A 26812-nucleotide genomic window follows, 5' to 3' on the forward strand; every position below is an offset into this window, starting at 1 on the left:
TGTTAATGCAGGCTTGTTTAATTTTTATGTTCATTACAGGGCAGACGAGTTTGTCTATATCATGACAAGGTCAAAGAATGGGACTGAAGGGTTCAAGTGGTCAAAATGAAAACTTAAGATCCACTTTATTCCACCTTCAGTTTTATGTTACTGCACATGCTAAGTGGCTAAAAAGAGAATAACACTCCATCCATTGCAAGTAGACACTTTATATGTAAACATCTGTGCCCAACAATCATGCAGCATCTGTACAAAAATAGAAAATGAATGCCATCAACACTTATGGGTATTAAATCCTACACTCTTCCCTGCAATGTTTAAAGAGGACCTGCAGTAGATCTGGAAATGCAGAGGGAGCAACAGAGCGCCAGAGCAGAAAGGTGGGATGAAAAACACAATCCCACAATTCATTTTCTCAGGTTTGAGTTGATTTTTGAAGCCGCGGGGAGGGATGCGAGGCTCCTGTAAATTGCCTTTGATCTTGTTGTAGTGGGAGCTATGCTTCTGTAGAGGGCAGGCTTCTGAAAGCATTGGTTCACTGTTGCATCACCACCAGTTACAGCCATCATAGATTATATCATCCACTTCTTTTTGATGTGTTTCTTGGTTTGTGTGTTTAAGTGTGCGTCTGAGCGTCAAGCATACCGTATGTGTGTGGCGTCTGTCTCGGTCCGGGGGCCCCGAGAAGTTGTTGTGTGTATGTGGCGGGCTTTAAAGTGATTGAGGCCCGTGAAGGGCAGCTCTTCAGCTACTGATCAGAACACAAGTGGGCAGTGGTCACAGCCTGTGAAATGAATAGATGTGCAGCATGAGAATAAAATGAGTTTCTGATTCATTTCCTCTGTCAGATGAGAGCAGAGAAACCGCTGAGAGCTTGTTCACACACACAGAGAGACAGGAGGGTGAGGCTGGCTGGCTGGATGCTGAAGATCTCTCAGGCTGCACATGGCCTTTTCCAGGTCCTCTCAGTTTTTAAGAACCGCGTTCCTGCAAGACGAGAATACAGCAGAGCACAAAATGTGAGAGGAGCATACAGAAACCTCTATCTTCCCACATTTAGAGACTCTCTATCTGCAGTACACTGCGCAGCCCAAACTGTTACTGTGCTCCCTGTCCTCTCAGTGCCTTCTTCAAAAGTATCAAGCGAGGGGCGTGGCAAAAATATGTAAAGGGAATAGATATGATGCAGCTGTTCTCATGCTCTCCATCTTGTCTCTCTCATTATTCTGCAGAACGTTATGAACAAAACAACCATAAAATTCTCTGACAGGAACATGGGAAGCATGATGAGCAGATTTGCATTCCCCTGTGTTGCATAACACATCTCTCTCTCGCTTTCTTTTTTGCACTGTATATCTCTCTCTTTCTTTCTTGGACATGGAGCTGTGTGTCCTATAGGTGATTCACTTATAAGCGGGAAAGTGAATAGTCACTTTTTCATGTGCTTAATGTACAAAGCAAGCTCTGGTTTTTCTTGCCCGTGAGACCTGCTCCCCATGGAAAAACCCTCAGGTAAAACTTCTATAAAAGAGGAGACAGCTTGATGCATCTTTTTCTTCTCAAATGAACTGAGCGCCCAGCCCTTTTTGTATTGTAAATCTATGATGATGATAAAAGCCACAGTGCTGGCAGTAATGCAGCAACAACGCCACCTAACATCATTCTCCTCTTTTTTCCCCCCTTCTACAACTCCCAGGGCTGTTTCAGCATTAGAAATTATTGATGCCTTTACTGCCTGGATAAAAGTCTTTGACAAAAACTGTGGGTAGTTATTGTTCCACTGAAGCTATCATAATTAGAGCAGAGTGAGACATGGTTGTAGCTCTTTGAGATACAAACTAAGTATGCATAAATATCCTTTTCTGATTTCCCCCTCTCCTTTTTTTACCTCGTTTGTACAAGAATGCTGGTTATATTCCAGGTATGTCTCTGCTATTTTTACGATTTTGCATGAAAGGCTTTTCTGGATCTGCTGCCTTGTCACGCAAGACTTAAAAGGTTAAAGGTTAAACTCCAAAGGGAAGCTTTCTTGTAAGATGTAATACTGGGTAAAATCACTAGTAGTGTGTATGCTCATGTCAGTGGCTCATGGGGCTGGGACCTCCCCCAAAGGGTCACATTATAAATCTTAAGGTCCAGTGTGTAACGTGTTTAGTTGTTCATTATTAAAATCTGTGTTGCCTGTTCACAAACTTGTCCTTTTTCATGAACATTTACCACCACCATCAATTCCAAGTATTCCTTTTGGCTTGAAATTTTACATTTGCATTTACATGAACTGGGGTAGACGCTCCATATTCACGCGCCATCTTGAAATACATTAGCCGGTAAGGGACATACAGGACATACTGCTCCGCCTTTCGCACTTTCGCTGTCACATAATAAACTCACAGGTGCTGCTAATGGGTATCGTAGCTTCCCGGCCCCCGGCAAATTTGAAGAAGGAAACATGGAGGACCACACATATTCAAAATCAAATTTCAGGAACAGGAGTCTTCTTCTTCGCCCAGAAAAAGGATATTGAAAAGAGCAAGAGACTGGCTTTTTGAAGCGTGAAGGCTACCGTAGCTGTAATACGTACTTTGAACTGCGTGGTGTGAGAGAGTTGATTGCAATATACAGTATGATCAACGCTAGATGGGAGAAATTTCTACACATTGGACCTTTAAAGTGCTCATATTATGCTTTTTCCCTTTTCTTTATTGTGTTTTTTGTGCATGCTATAGGTTTACAAAGTGAAAAAGCCCAAAGTCCACCCCAAAGGGACTTACCATCTCCAACAGAAAACACTGTTCACAAACTGCTCCAAACTGCTCTATTGTAGTCCAGCCTTTACTTCCGTGACAAACGTGCGTCACTTTGTAACACACGTTATCATGCTCGCCTAGCTGCTAGCGTGGCACACCCTCATACTCAGCTTCCGACTGGCTAGTAGTCCTTACCTAGCTACTGCGCATGTGCAACTCCCAACAAAGATTGAATAGAAGTGTGATGCCTCATTCTGTAGCTAAAACAGAGAGCTCAACGCACAGGGTGAAAAGATGAGCTGCAGCAATGTGCAGTACAACAAAAATATGGTGTTTTTTTTTTTTTTTTTTGGGTCACAAGCCAAAATAGTTGGGACTAACTTCTTGCAATCTCCATTACCTCTACAGTGAAAGAACAATTTAAGGATAATGCTGATATTTCACGTTTCATGTTTTTTCAACTCAAAGTAATATCATAAACATGTGGGCTCTGTAGTTTTTAGCTACGGGAGTAAATTGTGCATTTATTGGGGACTATATTTTCAGGTGCGGATTAATACACATTTGGTGCTCAAGTGAGTATTTATGGCACCAGGACATTATACGGTATGTGTGATTGACTCATAATAAACTACAGTGCCCATGTTCAGAAAAATAAAAAAACATGTCACCCAGTGTAACAGTGTGGCACATTGATGTGTTTTGAAGTTCCTGGAGCACTAAGCTATATCAGGCATTGGCTACACAGACAATATAGTACGATCAAATCATTGTTGGATTTGGATTCATTGATAATAAGAGAAATAGAGAGTATCATCAGACCCTTATAGCTGTACCAAGGCAGATGTAAATGTAAATGCTTACATGTAAATGTACCAAATAATTGAATGTGGCTAGTGTACCTGGCGATCTCCATGGTGTCCTTGGCCAGGTAGATGTACCAGTAGACTAGGTTGAAGAGCGCAAAGGCCAGGGGGAAGAGGATGCGGGCGTACTTGTCAATGGGGCTGGTGCCAGCCAGCTGCGGTATTTGAGGAAAAGCTGAGCCCTGATGGAGGAATATCGGCTCACGCAAAGCTTCTCCTGGCTCACTGCGACACACTGAGTGGTTTCTCCTCTTCAGGTCTTCCTGATGGCTGCCGTCCAACTGGTGGGAGGGGGTGGTTTGGAGGAAAAGCAGGAAGAGATGAGTAAGTGTGTGTTTTTGTGGGGTTTCTCCTCAGTGAGAGAAAAAGGGTAGTTAGAGAATTTCAAGCTAGCAAGTACATGTATGGTGATTTAAATGTGCTGGAGTCATGTATATAAGGCTGGCAGTTATGTGGGTTCCCACAGGAGCTTTCTCTCAATGGCATTCCAGCATCCCTATAGAACGCAGCAGGTAGTTTGCTAGATGCCCATAGGAGATTATGCAGGGAGGAGTGGTGGAATTGTTCTCTGTTCTCACATTGAGGCTATTTTTAATGAATCTAACCATGAGCCCCACACGTGAGACAGATCCCAAGAGGAGGCTGTGGTGGCTTACTATATTAGCATAAAGCATATAGGTAGAGATGAGAGCACTACAACAGCACATATTACTATTTCATGTGTGGTGTGCCCTGAATGAGGAGAATGGAAGAGGCAGGGTAACTACTTGTAAATGCATAGAAAAAGACCTCCAATATGTGGCATGATTTCTTTTTCTCTACATCTGAGTCTGGAGCTGCTGCTGGCTTCCTGTTCATTATCAACATCACTGTATCAGACTCTGCAACAGTGAGGGGACTCTGTACCTCCATTCACCATTATTAGCTATAAACACATTTAAGATGCCACGTGACATGAATCACACCCTTCTCTTCAAGTGATAGCATAAGCTGATGTTGCTGAGCAGGTTGCTATCATACCACATTTAGGAACAAAACCTACTATCCTAAACTCAGTTCTTATGGTAGAAAATCTGGTTGGTAAGATGTATATTTATACCTGTTTATAACCAAGAACCCACCAAAATCATTTTTTTTTTCAAACTTCCTTTCACTGCAGACAATCAGGTTCTAATAAAAGAATGTCTATTTACTCAGATTTATTTGTTCCATTTTGAAGAAAGCATGTTGGGAAGCACGCCTATTCGCTTTCTTGCTGAGCATTAAGCTTGATACCACGCTCGTGTCTGTACGCTAAATATTTAGCTAAAGCTAGCAGCCGGTTAGCTAAGCTTAGCATTAAGACTGAAAACATGGGCAAACAGCAACCTAAGCTGTGCTAAGGTAAGCTAACCGGCTGCTGGTCAGTGGTAGCCCCATATTTAACTATTTCTTTAACTTTTAAAATATATTCATTATCGTGTTTTTTATGTTTTTGTTTTACTTAAATGTCAGAGTCTTACCTAAATAAATAAATCTGATATTTACTGTTACATTTATACTCTGAAAGGATCTGAAAACCTATTTTCTTGATCAGCGTCTTACCATGAGCGATGGTGTCCTACATTAACACAAGAGTTTCTGCTGAAGTTACAACAATTTCAAATCTTAATATACCACTTTTCTACAGTTGTTGGACATTGTTTTACGTGTAATATATGAATTGAAACAGTAAAAATGTTGTTTTTTTGGTATATTCTGGTTCTACAAACATTGGTATAAAATTCACACAGAAAGGTGCTGGGTTATCTGTTGAACTCAATTAAGGGATCACCATGTTTTAATGATGACATAAAGTCAGCTTCTCACCGAAATTGCGTTTTCATCATCGCTGCCGGCATCTAACACCTCAAGCTTTTCTCGTCTAGCTTTCTCCTTCTTCAGACGGTTGGCCTGGAGGGTGGCAAAGTAGTTTACTGCTGCAAACTCGATAAGAGCCGACGCCACAAAGGCAAAACACACAGCAATGAACCAGTCCATGGCGGTGGCATAGGCTACTTTGGGCAGTGACTGACGGGCGCTGATGCTCAAGGTGGTCATGGTCAGCACTGTGGTGATGCCTGGAGGAAGACAAGCATTTATGACACACACAAAGAGAAGTATTACAATAACAAACATGATTAGTACACATTGATTGGTGGGAAGAGGGGCATACCAGCAACTGTGCGTGCAGGAACAGACTCTTTGTTGATCCAAAAAGAGACTTGTGACAGCACAACAACCATTATAAGAGGAACGTAAGTCTGTATAAGGTAGTAGCCCAGCTTCCTCTTGAGGTGGAAATGGACCACCTGCACAGAGTAGTGACCTGCAAGATAAACAGCATGTGTGAAGAGAGCAACCCCGAGGGACAGAGCAGAGAGGCACAGAACGGTGGCCTTAGCCCGCCCTTGAAACAGAATAGCTGCTGAGAGAAACATAAAGATATATTGCTGCTGTTAGGACGGGAATAGCCCTCGAACTGAAAGACAGAATGTAAGAGACAAGAGGAAGGAAGAGAGGAAGGACTAAAAGGAGGACGGAAGGAGGAGGGAGCACAGCAGACATGGGATAAAGTCAAGAAGAAGGAGCAAATGAGGATGGGGCAGAATGAGAGCATGCAGTATCACTATCCTAACACTGCCCTGCTCTGTCTAAACACATGCATGCAGACATTCACAGACCAAAAACACGCTGCTGTACACACACACACACACACACACACACACACACACACACACACACACACACACACACACACACACACACACACACACACACACACACACACACACACACACACACACACACACACAGAGGTTTTCTCTCTCGCTCTGTTTTCCAAATGGGTATCCTCTCTACGTTTTGGAGCCTGCCTCATCCTTTTCTCTCTATTTCAGGAATCTGCTAGGTTCACAGCAGGGGACCTTCTTCTGGTGAAAAGAGAAAACACACACACACTACTCCATCCTTCCTCCTCTCTGTCGGTGCATTCACTGGGCTTTAAACCCCATTTTTTTTTTTTTTTTAAAGGCACACTGTACGCATTAGGCCTGACCACTTAAGCATCTTACACTAGACAGCTGCTCAAGGAAGTCTTTTCTTTTATACCGGCTCTACTGTGGGGGACTAATGGACACTAGTGCAGAGTTTAAAGGGACTCATCTGGGCTCTTACTCTCAGATCCATCAGTTCATGAGATGTTTTTCAAATTAAACTTAAGGTTGCGGGTACAACTGCAAAAGTGTCCTTATAAGAAGAGCAATGTGATAGCTAACGGTAAGCGTTACCTGTGTTTGATTTGAATATTTCACTGGACAAAGTCTGTCCCACCAGGTCATATTGCAGAAGACTCATGGACTCAGCGGGACACTCGACAGAGGCTACTGGTCCCTTCCTCCAAGTGAAAAAGATTTCACTGCTCGTGTAGGCATCTAAAAATGCAAAGGAAATCAGGAAAAACTTTGAAAAACTCAAGGGTAGACACATTCATGAATCTGGGCATTATTATTCCTTTTGTTTATGAACACAGCTATTATACTTACAGCTTCCAAACCTGAGAGGACAGGAGTGAGCGTCCATAGGGAAGTCCATCAGTCTCATTGGACACTCTGCGCCAATGGTCAGCCTAACAGCAAGAGAACACACAGACACAAGTTATCTCTTCCTATAAACCTAGTGTCCACTAAATATCTCATCAACAAAGCAATAAGTAAGATCACCTCATGGTGTAGAGGACAGTCCCGTTCTGCATGATGCGGAAGAGTTTGTTAGGTGTGGTCGTGTTATGAGAAATTGACTTCCTTGAGTTTCGGAAGAAAGTGTCTGGCGTCCAGATCTTGTCCACCATGCGGTTGTTCAGTCGCAGGATTTCAGTGGGGCCCTCAAATTTGAGCCGCTCATCAACCCACATCTGACGGAAGAACATGTCCATGGTGTACTCCTGATGCATGAACATAACATGTTAGTGGATGTAAAATATACCATTCCCTAAATTCTAGTTTTAAACTTAAATATTCATTCATTCATTCATCAGTCTGCATGAAAGTGGGGAGCCATTTCAACTTGCAGTGGAAGGTGTGGAGAGATGACGAGGCAATGATGGATGCCACTCATCCCAGATAATCATTAATCAATCCATTCAGCCATTCCCTGTGTCTGACATATTGTCATATTGATTTAGAGGCCATCAGTAATGGAGTTATAGAGCAGGTCAAACATATTAAAGCTCATTAGCTGAAGCGCTGTTATCTCCCACAGTCTGCACATACACATCTCCTTACAGCAGTAGTATTTTACCATCTCAACATCTGAAACAGGTCCAAAGCTGGTGACAAAGAAGTCTGTTTTCACCTCCGTAACACCACCTGCAGCAGTAATTATAACAACTGTACAATGCACACAATAATACAAGATGCACAATAATAGACTTGCACAATCTGATTATTGTATCACTAAATATATAAATCTTTATAAACAAGGCTTTAGCGATTTAAAGCCTGAATTACCTCCAGATCCTGGTCGCAGTCTGTTGTCATAACCATCCAAAAGTCGATCCAAAATGAGAGTGATGTTGTCCGAGTAAATCTTCTCAATTCCAAGTACACTACCAAGACTGCAAAGAAATAAAAGGTTAAACTCCAAGGCTGAGGGTACTCTGACCCTTGTTCAAGCAGTGAGGGAATACTTACCTTATCCAGCAGATAAAAGTAACTAAAGTTAATGACAGGACAGCCATCCTGGGGAGAATTTGTCCCCAAATTTGCAGCTAGAGTCCTTAATGGTGTTGTTAAAGTGACTGGTATGTATGCATAAGGACACAGAGGCACTAAACCAAGAACAGTAATCTAATTAACAGATTAGTAAATCCACTCCATTTTTAGACAAACAGTTGACTCTATCGGTTTCCTTTAAAGACAAAGTAAAATTATTTATAACAAAAAAAGAACACTAAAGGCAATGCAACGTATCCATCAACGACAATAAAGTACAGTATCTCATAAGAATTTGTTTTTCTTGCTGACGTTATTTTATCAGACAGCAGATGGCGCTAATGCCACAATGTTGTTCGCAACCGGAACTGTTATCCATACTGAGCGATGAAGAAGAAGTTTCGAGAGTGAGGGGGCAAAAACCAAAAACCAAAAACCATAGACAGTAAATATAATAAAAAACGCAAAACGACATGGCGAGAAAATAACAAAACTCCCAACGACTGAAACTTACTTAACTTGAGATGTTTATAACAGCAGTTCTGTGAAGCACTCATCAAGTAAAGAGCGGTAACGGTTAATCGCGTAGCAAACTGTTAGCCAGATACAGCGTAGCTAAGTTAGTTAGCTGACATTAGCCAACCTGTCAGCCGTGTGTGAAGCCGCAGCATGTCGGTGCACTTCGAGGAGAGGAGCGGCGTCGTCCCCTGCAAGACGCCCTGGGGCTCCTGGTACCAGACCATGGAGGAGGTTTTTATCGAAGTCAATGTGCCTCATGGGACGTCTGGTAAAGAGGTCAAGTGTCATTTGGGATCCAGAGACATTGAGCTGCTTGTCAAAGGGAAGGACATTTTCAAGGTAAACTCTCAGTCAACTTCGTTTTAACTAGTGGCCGGATTGGCTCAGTTGGTCCAGCAGGCGCACATAGCTATACAGAGACTAGTTTATGCCTCGACGAAGGGTTTGAGTCCGACCTGTGACGATTTCTTTCTCTTCTCTTTCTCACCTAGATGTCCTCTCCGTTAAAGGCGGAAAGCCCTCCAAAATAGTCTTAAATAATAAAAAAATAACTTCATTTGAACTAAGAGAAAGAACGGTAAATGAAGATAAAATGATACACTGAATGTGGGAGTACTTGATTGTTTTGTTTTTTGAGCATGTTACGACCAGGCTGCGACTCAGCCCTCTAGAGGGAAAGGAAATAAAAGTAGATGCATTTGGTAAAATATATTTTTTAGTTTTTAAAGTTATGTATTGCGTGGAAACTTTCGTGGAATTTACAAATGACACAAAAACAAAACACGCAAACTACAAAAGGAAGAGGGCATGTGGCCTCTCGTTACTGCTCAAATCAAATAAATGCATAAAAAGAGGACTCCTCAACCAGAGCTTTTGCACTGGGTGCCTCTCCAATCAGAATCTCATTATGATTCTTGATTCATATTCAAAATGTGTACATCACTTTTATGCTGCAGGTGCTAAAGGTTGGGCTCATCTTAGCTACTTCACACACTGCTGGGTACCTTGTGAATTCCCCCCTTGTAATCAAGTTTTTTATAACCTAAACCAATTTAAAATAATAATAATTTATTTGTTGATTTATATATATTTTTTTATTTATATGAACCTGCAAAGTAACTTGTAACCAAAGTCATCAAATGTAGTGTAGTAAAAAGTACAGTATTTGAATCTGAAAATAAAAGTAAAGTACAAGTACGGAAAAGTTATACTTAATTACAGTACTCGAGTAAATGTACTTAGTTACTTTCCACTACTGGGAAAAGCACAAGTGTAATCAATAACATATATGTTGGCTGTGTTCCATTTCAAGATGGATAAATACAGGAATTTCAATGGCCTTTCTTGATCTGAACCTACTCGAGTAGGTCAACCAGATTAACAATGTGGAGAACAACTCCCTATTACTTAAAAACACATTCATGGAAGAGAAAACAAAAGAGAGGGAATGCTCAAAGTTGGACTTGAGTTCAACTTTCCCAAATAATTTACTCATGACAATTCTGCCTGCTAAGTGAACCTCACAATCTGTTCTTTTTACATTCTGTCAGGGAAAGTTGTTTGACACAACCGTGTCTGACGAGGCGACATGGACACTAGGTAGGTTTCATGCCTACACATACACTCACTAACTTAGACTTTAATGTACAAATGCCACCCTTATCTCACTCCTGTTTACCTCTTTTCCTGCTTAGAGGACAAGTGTCTTATCCGGATCATTCTGATGAAGACTAACCGAGAGGCAGGGAACTGCTGGTCCTCCCTGCTGGAGGGGGAGTACTGTGCGAATGCCTGGGTCCAGGACCAGATGCAGAGGAAGCTCACACTGGAGAGGTTCCAGCGGGAGGTAGGTTTAATTAAGTGCCACCTGAAGGGTCATGGTGTATGTTGCCAAGACATTATTACAAGTCATCAGATGCACACCCGTCTCCCTCTACACATGGCCACGTCAGTGTAACTGTGTTAGCCAGATAGATACAGGTTGTGACAAATTGGCTTTAATAATGCTTTATAAAAGATTTAATGATGATGAGCTTCTGTTGCTAGGTTGTGAAAAAGCTCTTTGGCTGGTTTCTATTTTGTAATAATGTAGTTATAAATGTTAGTAAGCCATTAATAAATGCTCATGGATTTCTCACTTTCTAATAAGCCATGAAGTCTGCCTTTTTTATAAGATGCAAATAAATAGATTTGGATCCAGATTGTATGCAGCCCTTTTCTAGAAATGAGGCAGTTCTAAGAGGATTTTTTCACAAATTGACAACCTAAAAGTTGTTTTGATTAATTGCTTTTAATTGTTCTATGAAGCATTAGTAAATTATGTATAAACAATTAATAAAGCCATTATTTACAGCTTTTAACCTCCTAATAGTGTGCCTTATTAGAAAGTGGTACCGCCAAATAGAAACTTGATAACATTACTTTGCTGCAAAAGTTACTTTAACTGGTGGGCTTTTGTTAACAATAGCAGATGTGTTCTTTGTCCATTTACACCAGACAATGCTTCCCAGGTGTTGAGAGAAACCAGATATGATTTTATCCACAGAGCAGCACAGATCTTATCATTACATTTAGTGTGGATTTGGTAAATGTATGCTAGCCTTGATAGGTGGCAACAGGGCTCCTGCTTAGAAATTAATTGCACTCCTCTTTGCTAGAATCCTGGATTTGACTTCAGCGGTGCAGAGATCACTGGGAATTTTGCTGGTGGTGGTCCGGACTTTTCCAGTTTACAGAAGTGAGCAACGTCACGATGTCCCCTCTGCCTAATGAACACTACTGAGGACATCCATGGTATGCAGACGGACTGAGCCCCTATGATGAGAAGTCAAAGATTTGCCTTCAGAACTCAAATACTGTACGTTTTAATACAGGAAGACTTAACTGTGCGACAAAGACCCTTTTCACAGCAGCCCTTTCATCTGGGTTGTTTAGGCCTGATTTGCCAAGTTGCAAAGCTCATACAGGCAGAACAACAGTTGTTGGAAACTGTTCTATTTGGTTGTAAGAAGCATGTGTGCTAAGTTTAAATAATGAGAAGAATGCACAAGCAATAACTTTTCAATAAAGTTTTATTGAAAGGTACAAGTACATAGGTTAACGAGATGGTGTATTCAATTTGCCATTTTGAATTTGAGAACACATTTCTATTTCTGTCACTAAAAGAAACTTCTACCCGACAGGGAAACTGGCAAAGAAAATGCAATACAAATTCCAATCCACATTTCCACCGCAACAACCTTTTTAGTGTTCTCTGCATAATTGACAACTGAAATCAATTAATACATGCGTTACTTCACTCTGTGTACACAAATTAAGAATTGGTGAAAACAACTCATCTGTAACCACTGATGACATTTCGGCTCAAGCCGTATGATCAGCCATACATGACAGTTTTGTCAGTAGCCTAACTTCACTGGAGAAAACCAGAGCTCCCTCGCCGTATCAAAATAAAAACAAAAAATCTTCACCTTGGGTAGGAGTGTGCATTCAGGACAGTTAAGCAACCTAGGGTGGGAGTTAAGGATTTTGGGCCCGATTTCTTGGTTCCATTTTTGCTGTTCACAAAATCCTTCTCCCTCCTCTTCCACATGGTGGACTGAGGACCTAGGTGGTTCTATACTTATTCGCTTAAAACCAGCAACCCGTTCCAGGAAATACCAAACACCGTGGTACGGATTTTAACGAGAACATACTCTAGACTTGTGCAAGCAACTCAACCAGGAAAGTAAAACTTAGCAGGATGGCAGCAGGTAAACCTTTCTGACGAAGCATTACTCCTTGTCACAGGGCAGATAAAAACAAATGGCGTGCTTGATCAATGTATGATGGCAAACAAAGTTGAGAAAAGCCGTAACAATTTTAGCTTTTCCTTAAAGAAATCCATCATCACTGATGAAGATCTGTAAGGAAAATAACTGGAGCTGTACATGGGTGACCATACTGCAAGTCAACCAAAAATTACATCCAACCAGAGAAAGATAATTTGGAGACATTTGTAACTTTTCTCTGTGTGTAAGGTCACCCGTCTGTACCCCCAGGTTTAACAAGCTGACTCAGGTATGGTGGGAAGATGAGTGATCTTGTAGTAGCTGTGCTTCAGCTGACGTGCAGTTCTTCCCGAAATAGCCCAGCGAAGCCTTTGGCTGTTAGGCTTGGAGCACCTGGCGGTGGCATATTCAGCCAGACATTTTCCAACCAACTCCCGCACACAAACTAGGTCCCCGTCTCTGATCTGCACAGAGAAAAACAAATTGTTAATCGTGCACCCGAGGGCCTGTTCCATATTGTAATGGTAACCAATTTCCACAAATCCAAACATCAAGCAGTCGTATCTTTGGGCTCCAACCAGACAAAGCTACACCAAAACTACTTAAAGCAAAAATATTACTTCAGAGTTGCTAATTGCATAACACATTTATGATTGCAACAGTTGGTGCTTACATTCAGCAGCTGCTGCAGACTTTTCAGGGCCTCTGGTATTTTGTCCATGTACTCAGGGTCGTGTTGTTCCTGGGCCTCATAACACAGGAGAGCCATGGCGAGCAGAGATGGCTGAAGAGAAACAGAGTCTTAATAAAAAAAATAAAAAAAAAACTGCAAACACAGTAAATGGGGTTTTCTAAGAAAGCTGGCATAGAAAACATGATATTTTAAAAATGAATATGCTCACACAGATGGCCTACCACTACAAACATGAAAGCATTTTGAGTTTCAATCAAATGGCTAGCACAGTGGAACTGCTGGATGCCACTTTGACATCTAATGGCGCTTACCCACTGCTAGTACCAGCTCTACTCTACTCGGCTCGACCGCATCCTCCATTTTCAGTTGCAGATTTAGTACCGCCTCATGCGTGAGGCGAGCGTGGCTGGTTCATAGTGACACCACAGGAAACTGCCGTGACCTAACGCGACACACACATAGAACGTCGAAGGTGTGTCGTTTGAGTCTTGGCATGTGGCTGTTGCTAGAAAACAAATTTTGTTTCAAAAGAAGCTGGAGGCAGCAAAAAAAAAGAAAAAGAAAAACAGCACTGGCTAAACTATTTAAAAATGGCGAGTTTGTTAAGGACACCCCCATCTGTCGCTAGCGATAATGACACAATGATTAGTGACTATTCTCTCCAACCAATCAGTAGTCTGCAGGTTTTCATGTCACCTTTTGGTATCGCCTCAGCTCGCTTGGAACCTCGACGGGGGTGATACTAAAAAAAAAATCTGTTAGCAGGTACCAGGGACTTTTTTTTTTTTTTTATAATGGAAAACCAAAAAAGGCGAGTAGACTCGAGGGGAGTCGAGCAGGTACCATGTAATGGAAAAACGCCACGATACAATATAGTTCCTACTGGAAATAGGCCACCTTTAAAATGTTTGCAAACCGGTTATTTTGGCCTACCTTTATTTTGGAGAAGACAAATGAGCAGTGACAGGCTTTCAGCTGAGCCTCCAGTCTCTCAAGGCTCAGGATCTTTTTGCTGTGAAAAGAAAATGCTTTTAGTGTCAAGATGGCAACATATAAATCTATAGGATGGATGTAAAGCAGAGTTCACTAGATTAGACATCAATATGTTCATGTCAGTTTAGTGACAAAAAAACAATTGATATTGATATAGATAGATAGATAGATAGATAGATAGATAAAATATCGCTCATGTTTTGAAGAGCATTTCATATTTGTTTTCTAACAAGTCATATGTCCAAAGACCTACATGATTTCATATTAGGACTGTGCCTGTTGGCTTTAAAAACATTTATTTTGGCTAGTATTCTCTTTAGAGCCAAATATGAGAAGACAGCTTTTAGTAGAGTAAATATAATCTTGTTGAGTCATGGTTCAGCCCTGCAGGTTGATGTGACCGTCCTTACCTCTCAGCATCGAGCTGCTCCTGGATGTGGCTGTGAAAGAGGCGGAGGAAGCGGAGGGCTGTGGGGGCCTTCACCTTCCAGTAGAGCTTCTCCATGATGATCTTCTCCATCCTCATCATGTCAGACACTGTAAAGCGATTCTGACTGATGCGGATCAGTTCGTTGGCTAGAGGCACATTCTTCTCCTCTTCTGAGGACTTCACGGCAATGTAGAAGCAGCACAGGCCCACACAGGACAGGTGCTTTGGCTGAATCTGGAGGACAGGGAAAGGAAATTAGATTATAAAAACAACCTTTAATATTTTGAGACAGCCAACCAGGTGTACTTTTCACGCATTAATGTATTTACAAACCTTCATTACTGAGAGGAATCGATCTAACAAGCTGATGGCCAGTGAGAAGGTCTCCGAGCTGAAACCAAAGAACCTGGTCAGAGAGAGCAGGTCCTTCACCTCCAGCTCCCTCCGTCTGGTGGTCATCCTGAGGCCATTGTCCTGGGAGCTCTCGATGAGCCTCAAGCCGCTCAGCTTTGGTTGGTATCGGCCCTCCAGATCTGTCAGGGCCTTTAGCTGAACTGCAAAGGGCTGTGCTCCGGGTCCTGTTACTGTGTCGATCATCTGTGCAGATGAGGAAATAGAGCTGATTTAATACGGCCTAAGTTTAACTAAAACACTTTGACTCCCAGTCTCAGTACTGACAATGTGACACGATTGTGTCTATACAAATATATGTGATACTTTAAAACCATAGGTATGGCTAGCCAATTTATATCTACACAGTTGAATCTAGACGGGGTGTCTAATACACAGGTCTACGGATGTTTTAAGACATTATGCTGGGCGATATGGTCCCTGGTAATAGAAGACATTAACCGCACTCTGCTAGAACATTTAAAGAAGTTACGAATTTGCATTTATGAACTAAGACCAGAAAAAGACAGCGGTTACATACTATTATGACAACCAAATCCCAGACGGTATCTAGCGTATTATGATACAGATAAATCTCCTACACAAAATGTCAACTTTACAATGTAATTTATGCCATACCCAAAATGGGGAAAAGACGTTCTGAAATAATTATAAATGAAATATAATGTATGGTTTATTTTAGGACAACCTAACTTTAATAAGTTAAATAGTAGTAGTAGTAGTAAATAAATAGTTTAACAAATTTCAGCGTATAAAATCTAGTTTACTAATATGAACATATATCTGGTTAAGGATATGTATTGCTCAAGAGTAGCTGAGACATGGTGGTCAAATTTCGAAGTTATCCAGTAACAAGCCTTCCCCTAACAGCTGTCATTGAACTGGACTCAACTGGACTAGCTGCTAAGCAAGGAGTGGTGGTAACTTTCAACATGGATACATAACAGGGCCATGTATGTCAAATAAAGTGTGTCACAATTTGTAATAGTATTTTATCATATTAAGGTAAATACAAGTTTCTTAAAATGTATGATTCTCGCTGTTGTAGAAACATATTTGATAGTCTGGGCACATGATTAGGCTTAATATCAAAAGGACCAGGCCGAGCGTGCAGTCATGTCGGGACATGTCCCTGCCGTACACACCAATGGAGAGCTAACACAGAGCCTGATGACAACAAACCCAAGTAAGATAACGGTTTAAACCCTACATCGGTGGTTAAAACTTTAAGACACAACACTGCGGGCATTAAATCAATCTAACTTTATGCTTTATGACGGTGAAGTGGAAATAACAAACTAATCTGACGTTAACAACGTAACGTTAACCCTGAACGTTAGCTACAACCGCTAGCTAACGCTAACATAATTTTCCAATATTCATAGCGTTAGTTTAGTCTCTTTTCAGCTAAGGACGTCCACATAACGACATGTTTTAATGTTTTAAATCCCAAACCTCATTTTCAGTTTAACATATGGTCAGTTAACATGATATAGCGATAGCGATAGAAGGAAAATTAACGTTAGTTGACTTACCTTGGAGGAAGTTACGTTGTCCTTAATATAATGAAAAATAAGCGATTGAAAAAATGCCTCCACACGCTTTAAATAAGCGAATGGAAAGATAGGTAAAACACAAAAAGTGGAAGTATAAACTTTCACTAAAGAAAGTTTTAAGCACAAGTTAATTTCTGCCTATGCACACCCCCTACCCTTAGCGTAAGGCGATGGTGAAAAAGGGCCGTTTGGGAATTAATGCAGGCATAAAACCAAGCCCATGCCCAAACACGGTGAGCTTTCATTGGTCACCAACGGATGACATTCCTGGTTCTAACTTTTAATTGGATACATTTGCAGCCAATCACGGTTAAGTCTGGCTGGGAGCCAATCGCAGATGGTGAGGCGGGACATGACAGTAAATTGGGACCTACTGTTTGTTTATGTTGTCAATAAAATTATATTACACTTTTACACTAAAATAATTGTTACTTTCAACAATAAAGCAGAAAAATTGACGCATTATTAGATGAATTACTAGCGTTAACAATAAAATAGAAGCCAAGAAAAGGTGTACAACATTACAGGGGAGGGGAGAGAACAGCAAGGCCGTTGGAGAATCTTCTGGAAACGTGAATAGGACTTCTTATAATTTTATATACCGATTGTTTTCCTAGGCCAGGCGGTATCCCACTATGCGGTCTCTTCTTTTTAAAATGGAGAAGAGACAGCATTTGTCTCCCTACTGGCAGGTTTCTGGAACAGTCTGGGAGGACCCTGAACCTGCTGAGGCCACAGCTTAACACAACCTGTCGTTTTCTGTCGACTTTCCTGTCTAGAAGTGCAATTACGGGGAGACCAAGGCACGTTTTCATTAAAGTAAGTCTTTATTCCATCAGGATATACAAATCTGCAAGAGAGCCCACAAAGACCCACCATATAGATCTACTGACAAAGAGATTTAATCCTGAATTTATATACATCCAGGCTTTTTTTCATGTAACAACAGTATATAGATATATAATATATCTATATATAGATCTATAGATATATACTGTATACACACACTATGAAATACTTCTAACTAGATCTTTTTGACATAACATAAGGGCTGACATGTTAGCATGATAGGGCACCTTTTATAATGATAAAAGATAGTATTTGTATTATGGTATTATGGTTTAAAGTGCGTATAAATCATAATATACAATCCAAACAACATTACAGGAATATCATGTCACTTTATATTTCACAGTGTAAATTGTCATCAGTCAAAAACTACAAGCATAACATGAAATGAAGGTAGCACGTTTAGTACAAAAACAAGAGATTTTGGCAATCTTTTAATACTTCTAGGAATGGTTAGGAGCCATGCAGAGACCATGCTACAGAGTGCTGCTTAGAGTTTAGTAGACATGGAAGACGTCAGGCTGAATCACTTCCAAGGATGTTAAGTGCATTTCTAGAAAATTGTTATTTCACATTGTAAAAATAATATACTTGATTGTTAGTCTGTGATCTTTTGATGGGGTAGAAAGTCTTCTAATTCAAATTCCTTCCTGAGGTTAAGGAGCACGCAGATGGAAGACTAAAGAAGCTATGAAAAGGAAAGAAAAACCATGTCATTTATCTGAACAAGTGACTCTATATTCATTAAGGTCATTAAAAAAACCTCAACAAGATATGGAATACTAAAGTTTAGTGCAAATGATAATTAAGTTTATTGAGCATTTTGTTATTTGCCATGTTTGCTGCCACTGCCGGAAGGCAAAATCAAAGCTGAAACTTGAATTAAATAGATAATGCTTTAACAGAAACACCGTTAACCAATGAAAATCAGAAAACCATGTTTTGGTACGTCATGAGGAATACGAGTGAAATATGAAATGCTTTGGACCACACAAATGACTGATGTGATGGGAAGTCCCAGAGAACTGAGAGAGTTTAAGGGGAATGGGTTCAGTGGACCAACAGATGAACTGATGCTCTGTTCGGTTTTCCATTGATGTTATTTATTTGAATATAAATTATGGCAACATATTTTCTCATTTCAAGACTATTTTCTTTATATTTTTGCATAGAATGGTGTTAGACAATTAAATGATCTTACCTCAAACTACCAACAATTAAAAAAACAATCAACCATATTTGTATGTACATTATTGTATGTATGTTATTGTATGTTAATACATAACATAACTCACAGCCATCAGTTCAATTCAGTCAGTAACTAAAAGTCTCCTGTTCTACAACAGGACACAAACACACATTCATGGCAAGACCATAAAACAACACAAGCTACATGTTAGGAAAACAGTCCATGGATTGTGTGTCTAGCAGAGTCAGCATTACGGACAAATTAAATACACTGAGCAAAGCTACCTTTTTGATCCATAAGTACACAGTGGCTTATAGCCATCACATTGTTCGGGCTGACATACGTGCATAGTCACTGTGACACTGTCCACACATACAGTGTCAGTAAGTAATGTCAGATATGACAGTCTTTTTTCCCATGCTGATGGCAGACACATTCCTGGTTTCCCTGGATGTTTGATCCACAAATCAACTGAAAGGGGAAAAGAAATTAGACAGAATATGGGAAAAGAAAGAAAAGAATGAAGGATTTGATGAATGGTACAAATCAAAGGGATAAATTAATGAAATGAGAATGCCACAGTGTTTGGGTTGGAACTTAACAGTATTTTAGCATCCACATCCTGTCCGTATGCTTACTACATTTAAGCTACGTTTGGAGTCATACTGGCAGCCTCACTCCTGTTTTTGACTAAAATCTGATTGTTTAAAAATTTTTTTTAAAAAAAACATGAGATTTCAGCCAGATGGTGGATTGAATTTGTTGAGATGTTTCTCAATTTGATCACTCAAATCAAGAATTTAAACTCTCTTTAAGATCATATCCAACAAGACAATTGGCACTGAACTATGACAAAAATGTTTGCATATAAAAATTTACTTTTTCTGTCACTAATGCTGTTTGGTAACACAGAGAAGAGGACCTCAGGTTTGCATCCTGAAATAACACCCCCTCACACTTTTTTTTACCAAAGCAGATAAATGAATCATTTGCAATTTGAAAAACAAATCAGGTAGTCTGAACAAAGCCTTGTCTTAAACGTTACCCAGATGTATTTTCAACACCTGAAAGCTTTTTATTTGTACGTTCCTCATCTTCCTCTATATGCCAAATCTAAAGCACTATCTTATAAACCCTTGTGTACATATATTTAGTGTCTGTAGCTGTTCTTATTGTATTTCCTGCCTTTTCTGTGTTATATAGCATAGCCAGAAGGATCAGCAGCTACAGTATTTTAGAGGTAAAACATACAGTATAAACCTGTGGAAATCATATCATCGGCCCTGTGTGGTATTACACTGGCTTAATACCTTTGGTAACATTTTCCCCCACATGGTAGGGCATTAAAGCCAGTACAAACTGACATTAATAGTAAAACTCTTTGAAGGAACAAGGCTTTCTTTTTTGTTCACATGTATTTTTACTTCACTAATCATTAAAGCAGTATGTATGTTTTGAGCGTATATAAGATACTGACATATGTTTCCACCTGCAGAAATGATTACAGCTCTACGTAGGATGTCGGTGTATCATCTGCGTTGCACGTGGCGTGAGCATCCGTGAGACCAGTGGGATGTAAACAGAAGCGCCCCTGCCTGAGATACAGTCTGGCAGGTCCGCCCGCAGAGACATAAACATCAGGCTGTGTCATACAAGCTGTGACCCTTCCCACTATGTCTGGGCACACAGTGTCAGTCTGAATCTGTCCCTGTATCAGTTTCTGAGTCAACATGGCTTCTGGGAAAATAACACTATTTCATTAATCACATTGTACGCCTCCCCCTCTGGCCGATCAACTCTACATAGACTGGCTTAGAGAGTATGTGTCTATGGCTTGTGAATATAATGCCCGGGTGACATTTAACATCATTTAAGATTTTATGGGTATTACTTTTTAGTGGCATTACCACTTTCTTTGACAACCATGGTGAACGAAAGGGACCACTTGAACAACAATACAAATCAAATACATAGAGAAAAGCCCACTTACTTCTTCTTGTCCTTGTCCTTTTTGAATGGTTGTTGTGAGCAGCCTTGGAGTGCCTGTCCCATCAGTGTCTCAGCTGCAACCCTTCTTCTATTGAAGGCATTCATCTCCTCCTCCAGTTCTCGTCTTTTCTCCTCCAGATTCTTCTTTTCTTCTTGGTGCATCCTCTTGAGCTGCTCAAACCTCTCGTGAAGCTAGAGATGATGATGATGATGATGATGATGATCATGATGATGGGACAGGACACAATGTGAGACAAACCCAATATGGTATATTTTCAGTGAGTAGTTATTTAATGATCATTTCAATCCTCACCTCTTTTTCCTTTTCTTTCAGCTCTGCTTCTGTCTCCTTCACCTTGTTGACAAACATCTGTCTCATTTCGTCCTCTTTGCGCTGCAGATCCACAAGGAACTCCTTTCTCTTGGCTTCGTATGTCTCCTGAAGGCTGAAGATCAGCGTAAAAGCAATGTTAAAATCAGTCTAATGCCTTATTGGACAAGATTAGTATCGAGGAGCTGGTTGCTGCAGCTGTTTATAAGTTCAAACGTATCTTAGTTGTAAAATAAATGTTCACTGGGTAGAGATTAATGCATCACAAATTTAAAATGGGTTGTACCACATGACACAAACTAGAGCTTAGCAGTTACTTAATATTTACAAATAGGAACTGCCAGGCATAACTGGAGCAATAAAACTAGCTGTTAACATATGAACTATTTAGATTGAACAACAAACTAGGTAATATAGTCGTCATCTGACCTGACACTTGATCAAAATAAATAATAATAATAATAATAAAATAATGATGTAAACTTGCAATATTTTAGGTTACTTGTCACAAAAATAAAAACAATACAACTCAAATCACAAAACATTATGCCAGTAACAGATTAAATTACCAAATAAGGTCATTAGGTTGCATAATCGATATTTCCCACTCACTCTAAACATTTACAAAGGAGTGTCAATTGGGTTTAATATATACTGTCATTTGGTCCCAAAAACTGTTATATCTGGAGGTTATTTAACACTTTGCAATGAATTCCTGTTTACACATTTGATTGGTTTTGATTGGACAGCACTACAGATGTTTCCTGATATACACATTTTGATGCAACCTGTATAGTGAATCACTAGTTTGAAATTAGCTAGTCGTCTCTAAGAACTTCAAAGGGACTTAACGGAATTTTGTTTTTTATAAATAGCCGGTTCAACCCAACCTAAACTCGATCTGAGGTATAACTAACATATTGTGTGTCATTTTATGAACACAGGAACTAGAGTTACTGTAGTTTCTAAGTGGCTAATCTTTAGATGAATTTATGAAGGCACTACAAGATTCAGATCAGTCAAATAACCAAGTGCATCAATTAATTATACTGTTAGTTAAATAATTAAACTAGAGTCTAAATAGACACATCAAGCTTTACCCTTTACCTTTGAGCTCCAATTGGTTGGTAAAAGGAAAAAACTCATCCCATCCCAATTCATAAAAACCTAGATTTTAATGTGCTGTTTATCAATTAAGTCATTCATCAGCACAGTTTTTACTGTACATCATAAGAGAGCAAGTTTATTTTTGGCAGTCCACTGAGGTGAGTTGCCCAGATGCATTACATCACTGCTATCCCTAATTTCACCTGAACGAGTGGCTGTCCGGGCCTGTGTCCTTGAAGCCCATCTCTTCTAGCTTGCAGCGACGGTAGAGCTCATAGTGTCGGGTGTGTGTTTGCTCTCGGAGGTCCTCCATGTTCACACGCAGCAGCATCTCCCTCAGCTTCACAAAATCACAGTGGTTTTCATTCTCCACTGAAAGAAAAGACACTATCATTTCATCATCATCATAAAAATATAAAAATCGCATATCGTGATATCATGTTTATATCTCAACTGAAAAACTAAAAAGAGTTTTATGATGCTTGTCAAATCCATACAGTGGACTCACCCTGTACTGATCCCCAGGGGTACAGCCTTGCTTTCACCATCTTATTTCCCATTTTAATTTCTTCTACACTTCCAATCACAGCAAAGGGAAGATGAGTCTGTAACATACAATACATATATTGTTACAATATGGTTAAAAATGATTCTACTGTTGCCATATCCAGGATCTCATTCTACTATTACGACACGCTTCTAAATATATGTTTACTATGGATTCAAATTGTGGCTTGTATTGTGCAACTTTAGTTCTTTCTACTAAATTTTGGTAGCATGAATTAACTACTACTTACTAGTAATATAGTAGATATTACTAGTATTTCTATTATATTTAAATTTCTGAAAAAAAAAAAAAAAAAAAATCAGATGTGGGCAGAAAATTCAATGTAAATCAGACTACGGAAATTTGGCCCAATAAGTGCTACAATACCCAAAGATGGGTGTTGGCTTAAGAATACAGTGGTGAGAAATTTAGAATGTTATTACCTTGTAAAATACATACAGTATTGTATTATGTGTGTTTGTATGTTTCTAGGACTCACATTCATGGAGGTGTTGATCTCTGCAACGGCTTCATCCTCTGTAGGGAACTGATAAATCTGAACTCCGTTACTGACCAGCTCACTCATAATCTTGATCTTTAATTTGTCCAATTCGCTCTTGGATACCGTGTCTGCCTTTGCAATAATGGGGATGATGTTCACCTGCATGGAAAAAAAATAACATTAATAAGAGTGACAGGCTGAGAAAAAAGTAACATTGACTGCTGAAATACACCGTGCAACATTCTGTGTTCACCTTGCTGTCTAGTTTCTTCATTGTAACCAGATCAAGGGACTTCAGGGAGTGTCCGGTGGGAGCGATGAAATACAGGCAGATATGGATTCTTGTGTCATGGCAGTTAAACAAGGAACGTTTTATTTTTAGCTCCTCCTCAAGAAACCTTTCAAACTGGGCATCAATATACTCAAGAATGGGTTTATAGCTGCACAAAAAAAGCACAAGGCATAAAACATGAGCATAATTATTTTATCCTTACATGTATGAACAATAAACTTTACATCGCTTTCCTTGATGACTGAGAGGCATGTTAGTATCCTAGTTACAAACTCTGCAACTACAGTCTTGCAGCCAAGAATGCCCGCTTTTTTTGTATTCCCTGCTGTTGGAGCACTCAAATGTCTATTGAGATTGCATTAGTTCTACCAGTCATTCCCATATCCCCTTTCTTCCCTCCCAATTCACATGCTAGAAACAGGCCAGATCTTTCTCTGTTCCATACTGTGTAAGTGTGTTGGCTGCAGATTAATAGCTGATGCTGATCTAACCAAGACAAATGTTTATGATTTTTTAAACAACAGTATCAAAACTGCACTGAACATTTCTGTTACAAGTTTTCTATAACATTTTATACTGAAATGGTTTTCCTTTGTTAAGGACAGTTTCGTCCATTTTTGATACTTATAAAAAACAGCATTCTGGACAGGACCAAAAGCAAACATCTACAACAATCTTTACCTTTCCTCTTTGTTGATTTGGTCTCCAAACCCTACAGTGTGCACAGTGGTCAGCTTGAGGTTAACATTGCTCTCCTGCAGATCATAGGTTTGTGGGCGTAGCTGTACCTCACTCTGATAGTGGCTGGCTTCCTCATTTTCAAATGTTGTATTGAAAAGAGTGTTCATTAATGTTGACTTGCCTATCCCTGTCTCACCTTAAAAAGAGAGAGAGAAAAAGACACGTGGTGAAAAGGGAGGGAGAGGGAAAGGCAAGGTGAAGCATTAATGCTCAAAATTCCAAATGAATGCATGTCACATTCATAGCAGGATTATGAACTCCTCCTGGGTTCAGACATACCGACGCAGAGGATGTTGAAGCAGAATCCCTGTGCAACTGATTTACTGACCAACTGATCTGGAAGGCTGTCAAACCCCACATGACCTCCGAGCTCCAGGTTTCGCTTTTCTTCATGCTGAGGTTTTGGAAAACAGGCAGGACAAAGAATGTATTGAAAATAAATGACTTGTATTTCAGCAATACTTTTATCATATTCACTTCATATAACTAAATATCCACGGAAATGGCAAAAAAAAAAAAAAAAAAAAAAAAACTATAAAATTACAAGGTTAAAAAAGTCCTTCTGTCAGATCCCATCCCCATCATTCTGCTTTCAAGCTTAAAAGCATTCTTTGCAAATGAGGTCATCTCTCTCTTCCACTTAACTCACTGAATAGTCCAAGCTATAAAAAGGTTCAGTCTCAATATCACAAACCAAATTCCTCCTTTATAGACTCGCTCGAAAGAAAAAAAAAGCTACACCAATAATCATTTTAGTTGCACAGCACAGATGTCACACTTTACATTGTGTGTCTTGTGTTTGTATATGAAGCTTTGGTATAATGACTTAGCCTGCTGCTGACAGTAATGGTTTGTGATTATCAGTATGCTTATATTTAGGGCTGAAACAAGTATTTTCATGATCGATTATTTTTTGGATTAATAGATTAATCATTTAAATGTCATAAAATGTTATTTTCACTGTTTTTTCAGAGCCCAAAGTTACCTCTTCAAATTGCTTGTTCTGCTCAACCAACTGTACAAAATTGAGATATTTCATTTACAATAATCAGACTCAAACAGAAAAAAAGCACACATTTTGAGAAACTAGGACCACAAAACTGTTCCATGTTCATTATAACACTGAACATACATTAAGTCATTTCAATGTGAACATAATAAAACAATGTATTTTGCCCTGGCTGTATAAACTGGGAGACGGTTCATCTCTCCTATACCAGATACGCCCTGGGATACTGGCATCTTGCAAAAGGCTCAACATGAGGATCAGGATGTGTTCAATGCAACAATCATCCGCTTCTGTCCCTCTCTCTTCTCTCTCTCACTCTTACTCACACACACACACACACACACACACACACACACACACACACACACACACACACACACACACACAAAGAGCTCTTTATCTCAGTGTTGTTTCTCAGGGTGGGAGGATATCCAAGCTGCTGGCTGCCCTGGTACCCAACTCCCTCACAGACAGACAGACACACACACACACACACACACACACACTGACTACCTTAACTTAAAGTCTCCCATCATTTGCAATGTAACATGCAAACAGGAGGCTAAATACCAGGCCCGTACTGTTCGCTATGATGGCGTTAACACATTGCCACGAATTACACGTTTGGTTAATACTATTTAATTTTTCGCTGAGCAATCTTGATGAGGTAGCTACCACTTGAGGAGGCTGCTACTTATGTTTATCCTCTTAACTTAGTCTCTGCCTGCTGTCCTGTCAATTCAGCACCCGTGTGCACCTGTCACAGTGTTGACATGGTAAACAGCAAAGTGTTGCGTGCTGCTTCGTGATGCTGAAGAGCGCTTTTTCTGCACGTCTCCACGGACAGCACGCATCAAAACGGGGCGACGAGGCATCGTTTCTATTGAATTAACCGTAGCTGAAAAATCCGTTTTTATCCAGATTCATTAAAGCTTTCTCAACACCGCATTGACCCTGATGCGAATTCTCTCCACACATCCCACGACCATCATCTTGCTCTCACATACACCTGAATGCTATGCTAGTTTGATTCTTATTTCTACTCTAACACCAAATCATGAGTCACTGCAGGCCCGCAGACAGCAGATCATCATACTTACTGCGAAAACATCTACCTCATTGGCCGCCATCGTCAGAAGTGGCTGTGTGCGGGAATTATCCGTCTTCAGCTGCTCTCCACATTAAACAGGGACAGACTCGCACTGCTTTCAATATGGCCACTTGGAGGCAACACCCCCTCGGTGTTGGAGGGCGACACTACAACAGCTCTATAAAGCCTTCAGTCAATATTCTAACTGAAGGAGTTTAGTGCAAACTATTTTTTGTTTATAACTTAAAAATTATTCAGATAACTAAAGACTGGCTTTTGCCAAGGAAATGAGAAGGTACCACAGACATAGTGATACTGTAACAGTTTATCTCCTTTTTCCAGTTTAGATGTTTCTTCTTTTATCAAGTTTGTCCATGTCAGGGTTTTCATACGGCAACAATTGTTATTACAATATTACTCCCTTTAAATGCTATTTCATAAATATTCTCT

The 26812-nt window shown here is 40.0% G+C and overlaps 5 protein-coding genes and 1 long non-coding RNA gene across 11 annotated transcripts in view; 2 read left to right on the top strand and 4 right to left on the bottom strand.

Moving 5' to 3' along the window:
• Positions 1-883, bottom strand: part of gabrb2a (gamma-aminobutyric acid type A receptor subunit beta2a) — a 31367-nt gene extending 30484 nt beyond the window's left edge. Inside the window, exon 1 of the mRNA XM_028588848.1 lies at positions 865-883. The gene's annotated coding sequence lies outside the window, so the exon portion shown is untranslated. The remainder of the gene's footprint in view (positions 1-864) is intronic.
• gabra6a (gamma-aminobutyric acid type A receptor subunit alpha6a) lies at positions 1-9649 on the bottom strand. Its single transcript, XM_028588849.1, has 11 exons — positions 8987-9649; positions 8323-8459; positions 8140-8246; positions 7931-7998; positions 7354-7574; positions 7177-7259; positions 6922-7065; positions 5808-5960; positions 5462-5712; positions 3650-3894; positions 1-987 (listed from the first exon to the last, which is right to left on the bottom strand). The coding sequence occupies exons 2-11, from the start codon at positions 8367-8369 to the stop codon at positions 966-968; spliced, it is 1341 nt and encodes a 446-aa protein (XP_028444650.1). The 5' UTR covers positions 8370-8459; positions 8987-9649; the 3' UTR covers positions 1-965.
• On the top strand, positions 8709-11954 carry nudcd2 (NudC domain containing 2). Its single transcript, XM_028588858.1, has 4 exons — positions 8709-9201; positions 10413-10461; positions 10557-10708; positions 11520-11954. Exons 1-4 carry the CDS (start codon positions 9013-9015, stop codon positions 11601-11603), a joined length of 474 nt encoding a protein of 157 aa, XP_028444659.1. The 5' UTR covers positions 8709-9012; the 3' UTR covers positions 11604-11954.
• ccng1 (cyclin G1) lies at positions 11916-16914 on the bottom strand. Its single transcript, XM_028588857.1, has 6 exons — positions 16696-16914; positions 15083-15346; positions 14730-14983; positions 14260-14338; positions 13306-13416; positions 11916-13096 (listed from the first exon to the last, which is right to left on the bottom strand). The coding sequence occupies exons 2-6, from the start codon at positions 15344-15346 to the stop codon at positions 12905-12907; spliced, it is 900 nt and encodes a 299-aa protein (XP_028444658.1). The 5' UTR covers positions 16696-16914; the 3' UTR covers positions 11916-12904.
• On the top strand, positions 16221-21067 carry LOC114562481 (uncharacterized). The gene is made up of 3 exons (XR_003693501.1): positions 16221-16346; positions 17409-17535; positions 20250-21067. It is a non-coding gene; the product is annotated as an uncharacterized LOC114562481 (long non-coding RNA).
• Positions 17521-26812, bottom strand: part of LOC114562476 (septin-8-A) — a 17306-nt gene continuing 8014 nt past the window's right edge. For 3 of the 6 annotated variants that reach the window (XM_028588854.1, XM_028588855.1, XM_028588853.1), the window contains 9 exons: positions 24543-24657; positions 24204-24399; positions 23484-23670; positions 23228-23389; positions 22690-22786; positions 22385-22553; positions 21057-21189; positions 20745-20935; positions 17521-18253 (listed from right to left, as the gene is read on the bottom strand). In XM_028588854.1, coding sequence (XP_028444655.1) covers positions 18199-18253; positions 20745-20935; positions 21057-21189; positions 22385-22553; positions 22690-22786; positions 23228-23389; positions 23484-23670; positions 24204-24370 — 1161 coding nt within the window. In that variant the 5' untranslated portion in view covers positions 24371-24399; positions 24543-24657 and the 3' untranslated portion in view covers positions 17521-18198. Of the gene's footprint in view, positions 18254-18646; positions 19226-20744; positions 20936-21056; positions 21190-22384; positions 22554-22689; positions 22787-23227; positions 23390-23483; positions 23671-24203; positions 24400-24542; positions 24658-26372; positions 26505-26812 lie in introns of those variants that run through there. The other 3 variants (XM_028588851.1, XM_028588850.1, XM_028588852.1) reach the window with 3 other exon arrangements.

This window comes from Perca flavescens, chromosome 10, assembly GCF_004354835.1.
Source record: "Perca flavescens isolate YP-PL-M2 chromosome 10, PFLA_1.0, whole genome shotgun sequence".
NCBI classification, from domain to species: domain Eukaryota; kingdom Metazoa; phylum Chordata; class Actinopteri; order Perciformes; family Percidae; genus Perca; species Perca flavescens.

Excerpts from the sequence above, each read along its gene's own strand:
- nudcd2 (XM_028588858.1), top strand. The coding sequence starts at position 9,013 with ATGTCGGTGCACTTCGAGGAGAGGAGCGGCGTCGTCCCCTGCAAGACG. Across the intron at positions 10,462-10,556 it reads CGAGGCGACATGGACACTAG|AGGACAAGTGTCTTATCCGG; the intron begins GTAGGTTTCATG and ends TTTCCTGCTTAG. Across the intron at positions 10,709-11,519 it reads TGGAGAGGTTCCAGCGGGAG|AATCCTGGATTTGACTTCAG; the intron begins GTAGGTTTAATT and ends CCTCTTTGCTAG.
- gabra6a (XM_028588849.1), bottom strand. The coding sequence starts at position 8,369 with ATGGCTGTCCTGTCATTAACTTTAGTTACTTTTATCTGCTGGATAAG. Across the intron at positions 7,999-8,139 it reads ACTGCGACCAGGATCTGGAG|GTGGTGTTACGGAGGTGAAA; the intron begins GTAATTCAGGCT and ends TTACTGCTGCAG. Across the intron at positions 988-3,649 it reads GACACCATGGAGATCGCCAG|GAACGCGGTTCTTAAAAACT; the intron begins GTACACTAGCCA and ends CTCGTCTTGCAG.
- ccng1 (XM_028588857.1), bottom strand. The coding sequence starts at position 15,346 with ATGATCGACACAGTAACAGGACCCGGAGCACAGCCCTTTGCAGTTCAG. Across the intron at positions 14,339-14,729 it reads GAGCAGCTCGATGCTGAGAG|CAAAAAGATCCTGAGCCTTG; the intron begins GTAAGGACGGTC and ends TTCTTTTCACAG. Across the intron at positions 13,097-13,305 it reads GTCTGCAGCAGCTGCTGAAT|ATCAGAGACGGGGACCTAGT; the intron begins GTAAGCACCAAC and ends TTCTCTGTGCAG.